This window comes from Pteronotus mesoamericanus, unplaced genomic scaffold (genome assembly GCF_021234165.1).
Source record: "Pteronotus mesoamericanus isolate MK-2021 breed Mesoamerican mustached bat unplaced genomic scaffold, CSHL_Meso_final scaffold_651, whole genome shotgun sequence".
NCBI classification, from domain to species: Eukaryota; Metazoa; Chordata; class Mammalia; order Chiroptera; family Mormoopidae; genus Pteronotus; species Pteronotus mesoamericanus.
Window position 1 is genome coordinate 38,169,153 of NW_026555325.1, and position 11,553 is coordinate 38,180,705.

At 40.7% G+C, this 11,553-nt stretch overlaps 1 protein-coding gene across 1 annotated transcript in view; it reads right to left on the reverse strand.

Annotated features, from left to right (window-relative positions):
* The window catches only part of TTN (titin), a 269,499-nt gene that overhangs the window by 20,559 nt on the left and 237,387 nt on the right, over positions 1-11,553 (reverse strand). The window contains exons 279-292 of the mRNA XM_054562536.1: positions 11,049-11,345; positions 10,360-10,947; positions 9,964-10,266; positions 9,548-9,844; positions 7,884-8,171; positions 7,473-7,772; positions 6,908-7,210; positions 6,503-6,808; positions 4,621-6,387; positions 4,002-4,295; positions 3,045-3,332; positions 2,635-2,934; positions 465-2,531; positions 61-363 (exon numbers count right to left, since the gene is read on the reverse strand). Of these exons, the coding sequence (XP_054418511.1) occupies positions 61-363; positions 465-2,531; positions 2,635-2,934; positions 3,045-3,332; positions 4,002-4,295; positions 4,621-6,387; positions 6,503-6,808; positions 6,908-7,210; positions 7,473-7,772; positions 7,884-8,171; positions 9,548-9,844; positions 9,964-10,266; positions 10,360-10,947; positions 11,049-11,345 (7,701 nt within the window). The remainder of the gene's footprint in view (positions 1-60; positions 364-464; positions 2,532-2,634; positions 2,935-3,044; positions 3,333-4,001; positions 4,296-4,620; positions 6,388-6,502; positions 6,809-6,907; positions 7,211-7,472; positions 7,773-7,883; positions 8,172-9,547; positions 9,845-9,963; positions 10,267-10,359; positions 10,948-11,048; positions 11,346-11,553) is intronic.

Sequence of the window (11,553 nt, forward strand, 5' to 3'; positions counted from 1 at the left end):
TACCAATAATCATAATGATGATGATAATAAAGAAATGTGTCCTTAAATTTTGACACATACCAACTGGGTTTTGAGCCATCATAGGTCTCGAAGCTTCGCTGGCTTTGCTAACACCTGCAGCATTGAGTGCATATGTTCTGAACTGATATTCCAGTCCTTCTACCAAACTGGTCACTTTGTAGTTGCACTCTAAGCATGGCACTTTGTTTTCTTTCACCCAAAGAATGGTGTTACGTTCTTTCTTCTCAACCCAGTAGCCAATGATTTTACTGCCACCATCATGGTAGGGTTCTTCCCAACGAATGGACATGGCATTGGCTGACACTTGGTAGACTTCAGGTCTGGTAGGAGCGCTTGGTGGAACTAAATATAAACAATGGTATCAAATATGAATACAATTTTATAATATTCAGGGAAAATAGTTAATAATAGAGACTTTGAAGTAAGATTTTTATTTTTCTTACCAAATGGATGCTCAGCAATTACTGGTGCTGATTCTAGAGGCTTGCTGACACCAAATCTGTTTTCTGAACTGACACGGAAAGAATATTCCATGTATTTTGTGAGATGCGTGATTTTAATCTGAGTGCGCTTGACACTGGAATTGACAAGCTGCCAAGCCGTCGTGCCTGACTCACGCTTTTCAACAATGTAATTAGTAATGTCGGTGCCTCCATCATCTTTAGGTTCAGCCCATGAAAGGACACATGATTCGGCTGAGACAGATGAGACCTCGATGGGGCCAGTTACTGGACCTGGCCTTCCAATGACCACGACTGTGATGGTAAATGTTTTAACACCAGCTGTGTTTTCCAGGGTCAAGAAGTATCTTCCAGAGTCACCTCTCATACTGTCTTTTACAGACAAGGTGGTTCTGTCTTTTGTTGTTGTGATACTCACTCGATCTGTCTCCTTAAGTCTCATTTCTTCCAGCTTCCATGATACTTTGGGGGTGGGACGACCACTGATTGGCACATCAATGGTAAACGAGTTTCCTGCTTTGCAAGTTATGAGCTGATTGGTAATTCCAGTAAGGTCAGCCGTGGGCTCAATTTGAGGCTCCTTGATAATGACGGAGGAGAAGGCTTCCCTGGGTTCGCTGTAGCCAGCATCATTCTTGGCCTTCACACGGAATTCATATTCAGTGTTCTCAACCAGCTGCTCCACAGTGAAAGTCAGCAGTTTAGTGTGACCAGCTTCAACCCAGAAGTCAGATCCCTTTTGTCTCATTTCGAGCAGGTAGCCAGTGATCCGGCTGCCTCCATCATGGTCAGGTTTAAGCCAAGCTAAGACTGCAGAGGACTTGCTTGTGTCAACGACGTCAAGTCTTTTAGGTGGAGCAGGCTGTTCTGTGGCTACAATTGGTTCTGGCATTTCATAGGGTTCACCAATGCCATACTCATTTTCTGCAGAAACACGGAAATAGTATGGAACACCTTCTGCCAGGTCATTGACCTTGAGGATCTGACGAGTGCATTTTTCACTGACAGCCTGCCAGCTACGGCGACTTGCTTCTCGTTTCTCTACCACATAGTGAAGGATTCGGGCACCGCCATCGAGGAGAGGGGCATCCCACATCAATGTAACAGATCCCCGGGTGACATCCTTGAAGGTAATCGGGCCAGGTGGCCCTGGAGTGTCTAGCACCTTGACGGTGAATGTGATTGACTTACTACCACTGCTGTTTTCCACAGTAAGGGTATATTTCCCTGCATCATTTCTGTTGCAGTTTTCCACGGTGAGGGTGCTGAAGGAGTCTGTTGTGTGGATATCAGCCCGAATGCTAAGGTTAGAGTCTGGTTTGCTCCACACAGCTGTAGGAGCTGGTCTACCCTGGTAGGCAATGAAGAGGCGGATACTGGCGCCGGCTCTAACAACATGAGTCTGCTTGAAGTTTGCGTCAATGTCTAACTCAGGGGCTGTTAATCGGTCAACTGCTTTAATTGTGCCAGTCACTTCACAGCTGTCTCCTTTTCCAGCACCATTGATCGCACTAACCCGGAATTTGTATTCTTCTCCTGCTTGTAGATCTGTGACTGTATACCGTGTTTTCACACATGCCTCTGCATTCACCTTTTGCCAGTCTCCTAAGTCAGCTTTGCACATTTCAATAATATACCCAATGATTTCCATGCCTCCATCAAACACTGGCTTAGACCATTCTAAGCTCACAGTTGTCTTTGATGTGTCTGTCACTTTGACCACAGAGGGTGCACCTGGTGGGCTGACTGGCTCTCTACATTTGATTAGTCTTGAGATACCACTGGCAGGTCCTATGCCTGCAGCATTTTCAGCCATGACACGGAATTCATATTCATTGCCCTCTATCAGACCAGTGACTTTGAATCTTGTCTCAGAGATTGGTCGTTTGCTAATCACTTTTACCCATCGTGTGCTTTTCTTTTCTCTCCTTTCGAGGATATAATGTTGAATTTCACTGCCACCATCTGATTCTGGCCTTGCCCACATCATGGTAATGCTATTGCCTGTTACGTTACTTGGTTCTGGAGTGCCGGGGGCATCAGGGATAGCTGCAAAATGAGAACAGAGAAAGAGAGAAAGAAACCCATTAGACATGTTTGCTTGGAAGTTAAGCTTATGACATAGTACCACTTCATAAAAATGGACACTTACTGTATTGTATTTGAGCAACCACTGGGTCAGAATCAAGCGGCCTTCCAACACCAAACTTGTTAACTGCAGAAACCCGGAATTGGTATTCATTGCCATTTATTAGTTTAATGGCAGTATAACTGAGGGCTTCACAATGATCCTCAATTAGTGCCCAGGCAAGTCTGCTGGTTTCCCGTTTTTCGATGATGTAATGAGTTACAGGGGCACAGCCATCGTTGAGTGGAGCATCCCACCACAGGGTCAATTTCTCGCCAGTAATATTGGTGAATCTTATTGGCCCAACCACTTTTCCTGGTGTATCTGTAAGAAAAAGGTTCCACAGTTAGTTCCTTGTCCATTACAATGCAGTCAGGCCTGTCTCTAATTCAAGTCCCATAAATTGTAAGATTAACAAGATAATTTAGAAGTACCTTGTACTTTTACTGTAATTTCTGCTTTTGCGGAGCCAGACACATTTTTGGCTTCTACTCTATATACACCACGATGGTCCCGAGTAGCATCTCTAACAAAGAGGCTGGTGGATCCAAGGACATCGGTTATTTCCACATTCATCCTCTTTTCAATTTCTACTTCATCTTTGAACCAAGTGACTCGAGGTACTGGTCGTCCTTGCACCAAAGCTTTGATTCTAAGACTCTCTCCAGCTTTTATAATGACACCATCAAAGTACTCAGGGCCAAACTCTACTGTTGGTGGAACTATAAAAGAAACCGAAATGATATGTGTTAATTTGGCTTAATAGTGATAGAAATAAACATGTTTTACATTAGCATCATATCACAAAGACTGGAAGGGTAATGCTTATTCTGTATTCTGAAAGGATAATTGTAGACTGTGGAGTTAAACATTTGCATATTATTAGGCTATCTCATTTGTTATGTATGTCATGTTAGTAATCTTGCATTGCCATTTATAAAAAGAGAAGCAAGACATTTACAGGTCATTTACTCCCTAGTACTCCTGCATATTCAGACAAGTTCCTGTCCCAGGCTATCAGCCCCACTCAAGCAAGGTGATGATTGTACTATTGATGTGTGCTGTATCTTAGTAACTTCAGTTGTTCATGAGAGCTTTTTTAGTTTATTATAAATGACTGAAATCACAAAGCTAAGAACTGATTTCTGCTTGCACACTATTTATATGGGACTGGAGTGAAATAACAGACATGGTAAAAACAATTGATGCCAGTTACGTTTTTTTTCTTCTCTTCATTTGAAAGGTAGACAATGTAATTCATCACATAACCACCTTGGATAAGCCATAGGAAATGATGTTTCTGTTTTCATGTTATAGATCAAGGACCAAACAGTGTTTTTAAAAAATGTGAATGCTCTTAGCCTTATTGGAAATCACTTGTAAATGCTTACCATTTTCGTCTCTTGTCATAATAATGCCAGAAGACTGTGAGGGAGGACTTATAGTTCCAACAGCATTTCTTGCAATTATTCTGAACTCATATCGATCCCCAGGACTAAGTCCTGTAACTGTGTACTGACATTCACAGACATCAGTAAAGTTGCATCTAACCCAACGCTCACTCCCTTGGCGTTTCTCAATGCTGTAGGCCACAATCTTGCTGCCTCCATCACGCACTGGTGGGTTCCATTTAAGTGTGATGGTTTCTCGGGTGACATCAATGTAGTCAGGAGTGCCAGGTGGGTCTAAAAAATTATATGGAAGTTAAATACATCATTATTTCTGTAATCAACACTTAATCATTAATGGAAGAAAAAGAAAATGAATAAATCCCACAAGCTCATTTTAATCATTAATTTCAACATTTTTGTATTGTAGTCTTTAAAAAAGAACTTTAAATTACTTTATTAGACTGATTTAAAATTACCCCCTTGCTTTACTTGACCAGCTCTCTAGTGATAAGAAGATATATGAGTGAGAAGGATTTATGTGGAAGGAAAGCAGTGTTCAATTTGTTACTAGCATATTCAGTTGCTGAATTACATATTTGAACAATACTCAATCACTTACCTACTGGGGAAACAGCTAAGGTAAATTTGCTTGGGTCACTAGGTGAGCTTAGGCCAGCAGAATTTTCAGCATATACACGGAACTGGTAGTCCAGGCCTTCTATTAGTCCAGTAGCTCTGTATTCTCTTCCAGATATGGGTGTTGTGTTCACTCTTTGCCATAGGATGCTATTTCTTTCTTTCTTTTCAACATGGAATCCAGTGACTTCTGCACCGCCATTATAAACAGGAGCATCCCAAGTTAGTGACATTCCATCAGAAGTCACATTGTATACAACTGGCTTTCCTGGGGGACCGGGAATCCTGAATTGGTGTTTTGCCACAATGGTGTTTGAGACTAGTGGCTGGCTCACTCCGTATCTGTTTTCCGCCCTCACTCTAAATTGGTATTCAGTGTCTTTGACTAGATTAGGAACTTTGAAGGTCGTCCTGGCAACGCTTGAGCACACCATCTTCCAATTAGTTTGTGACGCTTCCCGCTTCTCAATGCTGTAACAAGTAATTTCTCCTCCTCCGTCATCTTCAGGCTCATCCCATGACATGATGACACTGTCAGCTTTGATTTCATCAAATCGAATGGGCCCTTTGGGCTTTGATGGTGGGCCAAGTGTGATGACTGTGATGAGAGATGAGCTTCTGCAAATGGCATTATCAAGAATAATGGTGTATTTCCCTCCATTTTCCTTCTTGGCATTCTTTATATTCAAAGTAATTTTGTTTTCCGTTTTACTGAAACGAACATTTTCACTTTCTTTCAATGGCAAACCGTCTTTCATCCAACTGATAGATGGTTTGGGTTTTCCTTTATAAGGTAATTCAAGGTGCACATTATGCCCAATTCTCACAGAGACTTGTGCCCCGGGGATATCTGACAGGTCCACTTCAGGTGTAATTACAAGTTGTTTCACTGTAACTGGCCCAATAGTGACAGGATCACTCAGTCCTTTCTCATTTTTGGCAGACACTCTGAATTCTAGTTCTGAAAGTTCCTTAAGTTGGCCAATCTCAATTTCACATGTCTTACTTATGCCACCATGTGACCATGTTTGTTCTGCTTTACCTTTCCTTTCCACAACATATTCTGTGATGACACTACCACCATCAAAGTCAGGCTTGGTCCAGCTCAGGGTAACAGATGTCTTTGTGGAATCTTTCACTGAGAGGTCACGTACAGGAGCGGGCACTTCGGCAGCCTTCACTGGCTCCGTGGTTTCACAGGGTTCCCCAATTCCAATTTCATTTTCTGCAAGAACTCTGAAGAAGAATGGAGTTTTCTCTGACAAATCTGTTACCTTAAAGGATGTGCTAGAACATTTGTGTGCCACTGCAGCCCACGTTCTCTTGGTGGCATCTCTCTTTTGAATGATGTAATTAATTATGGGAGATCCTCCATCGATGAGAGGAGGATCCCAGAACAAAGTGACTGTGCCTTGAGAAACATGTTTAATCTGTAGTTTCTGGCAGGCGGCTGGTGTATCAAGCACTTTAACACTCACAGTTGAAGACTTTGGTTCACCAACTCCATTTTCTATTGTGAGAATATATTTTCCTGTATCATTGCGAGTCACTTGAGGAATAGTGAGTAATGAAGACGATTCAGTGTTTTCAATGCTGTATCTGGCATCACTGCCAAGATTCTTCTCATCTTTTCTCCATGTGACAGTAGGTGGAGGTCTGCCTTTAAAGGGAACAAATACTTGAACATCTTCACCAGCTTTAGCTATAATAGAGGTTCTGAAAGCCACATCTAGGTCGATCTCTGGTTCCTCTGTAGACAAAAAATGGACATATATGATGAATTTTAAAGCAAGAATATAAATGATTTACTGGAGGTACTCTAATGAAAAAATATAAAAATGCAATCATGCCAAGTAGGTACATACCAAGTATATCTTTAGCTTGTACTGGTTCAGTCATTACTATAGGTTCTCCTTGCCCAGCACAGTTTACAGCAGATACCTGGAAATAGTAATTGACTCCAGGTTTCAGGTTAGATACCACATATTCTGTAGTTCTGACTTCTTCTTTGGTAGAGACAACCGTCCATTCCTCTTCCTCTCCTTGTCTCATCTCGACAACATATCCAGTAACAACACTGCCCCCATCATAGACAGGTTTACTCCAGCCAAGAGTGATGGAAGATTTAGTTGTATCTGAAATTCTTATCTTAGCTGGTGGGCCTGGAGGATCTGGAATGGCCATTCACAATATAGTAATTACATAATTGCGTACAATTTAGTGACATGAAAAAAGACACGGGGGAAGATGCTGTGTTTATGAGCACTTACCAATAGGATCAGCAGCTTTGTAGAAGTCAGATGGTTCAGAAAATGGACCCTGTCCAGCGGCATTTACAGCACAAACTCGGTATTGATAGTCACTGTTTTCTGTGAGTCCTGTCACTTTCTGTCTAGTGTCACGGATAGTCTCCTTTAGGACTTTAAACCATCCTAGACTCTTCTTGTCTCGTTTCTCGAGGAAATAGCCGCTTATTTCATTACCACCATCTGCAACTGGTCTGTTCCAGACAACAGTCATTGAATTCTTGGTAATCTTTGTCACCTCTGGTATGCTTGGAGGCCCTGGTGTAACTGTTTAGAAAGGAAGAGGAAAATGAGTTCAAAGGAGCAATATTACTGATAAATTCTAGCTCTCAATCTTCAAATGTTAGCCAAGAATATTAGCTTCATTTATTATACTTCCCACCTTGTGAAAAGGATCATAATGAGACATAAAACAAAAGAAAATCAAAATCATTCAAGGAAAACATTTACAGGATAGCAAATTAACTTATATTTAGTTTTAAAATATCTAAGTCTTGGATTTTGGTTTTCTAATGAAATCCTGTCTCACCAAATGCATTCTTTGCCACCACTGGATCAGATTCCAGTGGATCACCAATTCCGTATTTGTTCACAGCTCGAACCCGGAAGATGTATTCATTTCCTTTGATAATTTTGGTGGTTGTAATGATGCACTCTTCCAAATTTTCAGCCACCATGGACCACACCACACGGCTCGTCTCACGCTTTTCCACGATGTAGTGAGTGATTTTGGCACCACCATCATCGGTAGGAGGCTGCCACATGAGAGTTATCTTTTCAGCAGTGACTGTCTTAAATTCAATTGGTCCACCTGGGGGTCCTGGTTTGTCTGTCAGTGAAAGAACGAAACAATATGTTAGTAATTTTTAAGAGGCTGTTATTTAAAATTACTCAATTTTAGGCCAACAAAATACGATGTTGGCCTTTGTTCGGCACCTACCAAGGATCTGCACTCTGATGGTGGCTGAGGCTGAGCCCATGGCATTCCTTAGTTTTAATTCATAGCTTCCACTGTTAAGGCGATTTGCATCTTTGATGAGTATAGACGCAAGGTCAGTAGTATTTTCGATTGATAACAATGCATTGGTTTGTAATTCTTTACCGTCTTTATACCACTCAATTGTAGGCTCAGGTTTGCCAGAAATGCCAGCTCTGAGCTTCACAGATGTTCCTGCTTTGTATTTGACAACTTCTGTATATTCTAGAGGCAAATCAATTACAGGTCCACCTGTAGGAAAAACAGATGATAAATATCTAAAACATCAGAAGGATGAAAAAAATAATTGTGATAACTTCAAAGTAAGGTCATTGGTCTTTACTTAAAAATATATACACACACACACACATATGTATACATGGTAGTTCTAATTCTATTTACCCATTAATTTAAACATTTAAATTTTACAAACCATTCTTCTATCCAGAATGGGTAAGAAAGATTGTGAGCAAGCTCTGTACCGAAATGACACTGCACTAATTGCACAGGGACTTAAATACCTTTGAAATATACTTTGAAGTCTATGAGGTGTTTGATTCCAGTGATGGAATGAGATACGCTAATGAGAACATCACTCAAGGATCAGCATTATACATTTTCTTTCAGGCTAGGTTCTCCTCCCACTTCCTCTGACTACCTCCTATTCTTTTTATTTTCTCTCCCCAGTTTACTGATGTTCAGGTGTGGCTGGTTCATGTCAGAACCTTGAAGTCTGAATTCCCTACTCAAAGAGCTACATAATTCACTGGATAGATTTTCTGCCATGCTGCTTAGCAATTTTGAGAAATAGAACTAAATCTGACTTGCTTCACAGTCTCAAAAATACTGATTCAAGGTCCACAAAGCCTGATCCATAAAGAGCAGCCCCAGGATTCTAAAGCATGAGCATGGGAGTCGATAAAATGGGAAACTTTAAAAAGAAGGTGCCCCAGGGTACCTAAATCTGATGAAATTTTAATTTTTAAACCACTGTTGAGTTGCATTTTCCAGAATGGTCAAGTATGTATATTTTGGACTGGCAGCAATGTACAGAGAGTTCTGGAGTCTGCCTGTTTGAATTCCCACTTTATCACCAATAAGCTGTTTGATGTTGGGGAAGTTACATAAACACTCTAAACCTGAGTTTCTTTTCTGTAAAATGGGCTAATGTTGGGGTTGTTAGAACTACAGGAGAAAAGTTACGGAAAGTACCCAGTAAACATTAGCTGCTGCCAATACTATCATTAACATTTCAGTTTAGTCTTTTGCTTTTTTAAGAAGAATTTTCTCTGGGTACTCAACCATGGTTTTAATTATTGACTCTGATAATTTAAAAAAGAAGAGTGAAAGCATCAACTCATGCAGTCAAAGAATCATAAAAGGCTGAAGTCGGAAAGGCCTTTACATATTCTGTAGTCCAAATCTCATGTTTTACAGTTAAGTCAAGAAGCCTGGGGAGGTTAAGAAATTTTCCTTAGACCCCCACCTAGTTCTTCTTAAGCGTCCTGGCTAATTTCCTCTAAAACTTTTAAGGTGTATACTAAAAGTTATTCTATAGGACCAAAAAGACTGAGAAAAACTTGGTTGAGTTAACTGCTATTGGGATTTAAAGTGCTAAAACTGCTTACCATAAGAATCGATGCATGTAATGGGGCCTACTACTTCAGATGGATTGCTGATGGAACCAACAGCATTTCTAGCAAAGACACGGAATTCATATTGCGAATTCTGAGTCAAGCCAGAGACAGTGAATTGCGTCTCAATGACATTGGTGAAGCTGGCTTTGGTCCATCTGCCATCTGGCAGGTCTCGTTTCTCAACAATATAGCCTGTAATCTTGCTTCCTCCATCGAAAGCTGGTGGTTGCCATGCAAGGTTGACAGAATTCTTTGAAATATCAGTGATACGGACTTTTCTTGGTGGTTCTGTGGTAATAAGAGAAAGCAGATTAGTAGCAAGCATCATGTCAATGTTACTTTGCTTCATAGAAACAAGATTTGCATTTTTAAGTATCAGAAGTATCTTTCTCATGACAGATACATACCACAGGCATCTATGGCCAGGACTGGCTCAGAAGGATGGCTGGGTTTTCCAACACCAGCAGCATTTTCTGCATATACCCTGAATTCATAAATAAGTCCAGCACTGATTGTTGTTACTTTGAAGTGAGTTGTGCGGATGACCATTTTGTTGACTTTTTGCCATAAAATACTGTTTCTGTCTTTCATTTCCAGATGATAGCCTACAACTGCATTGCCTCCATTGGACACTGGTTCATGCCAGGCTACCGTGATGCTCTCTCGAGTAACATTAGTGACCCATGGTGTAGATGGCGGTCCAGGCTTTGCTACAAAAGAGAGAAATGCCATAAGTTAATACAGACATTTAAAACATTTAGGTAAATGAGAACCTGGGATCTTTGAAAATTTTGACAACTTACTGTACGGTAGTTTGACAGTCACACAAGCTGAATCTATGTGATCACTGATGCCAAAGCGGTTTTCTGCCTTGATGCGGAATTGGTATTCTTCTCCTGTGGTCAGTTTCATGACTTTAATCATGGTTCTGGCAACCGTTGCAGACACTTCTGCCCATACTGCTGTACTTGTCTCTCTCTTGAGTACAATGTAATTGGTAATGTGACTTCCACCATCATACTTAGGAGGCTCCCATTTGAGAGTCACACTTTCTTCAGTTATATCACTGATAACAACGGGGCCAGTGGGGGGACCAGGCCGATCCAGTACAACGATGTTAATAAGAGCTTTGGTTGTTCCACTGGAGTTGGCAGCTGTGATCTCGTATCTTCCAGCATCGGCAGCAACACTTTCTTTGAGATTAATGGTCAGGTTCTCAGCAGTAACTTCAGTATTAAACCTCATGGTTGCTTTCAGGGGGACACCATCTCTTGATAAGGTCACTTTGGGCAGTGGTTTTCCAGAAATTGGAATGTCAACTTTAAGGTTTGAACCAGCTCTAACATATACGGTGTGACTTGGGAAATTCTTCATATCAATTTCAGGTGGTTCTGAAAAAGAAGAGTATGGCAGATGAAGGTGAAAAGAATTTTTAAAAATTAAACCAAAGCAAATAATTTCATATTTTGCTTCTACATAAAGTTAGACATACCTAGTTGTTCCTTAATAAGAACAGGAAGAAGCAGCTCTCTTGGGTCACTCAAACCAGCTTGGTTTTCTGCAAATACCCGGAAAAAGTATTCCGAATTCTCCCTCAGACCAGAAACAATGTGATGGGTTGACTTTACCACAGCACATTTAACCCAGTTTTTCTGTCCTTGTTCTAGTGCTTCAACAATGTAGTGTACAATTCTGCTTCCACCATCATGTTCTGGCTTCAGCCAGGCCAGGGAAACGCTATCTCTGGATACATTGGTTACTCCAAGTTTTTCAGGTGGGCTTGGTTTTTCTAAGGAAGTAAAATATCAAAAGAAAGGAAAGAGTATTACAACATTTTTTTTATTTATGTATGTTTTTCCTGCATTCTCAAAAGAAAAATTTAAATGAAGGTCATGTATTTACTCTGATTTGAGTCTTTCTTACTTTTTATGTGATGAGTTTGGCTTTGGAGCTTTTGCCATTCATTACATGTTATAGCATTCAAATTCAAATTAAGT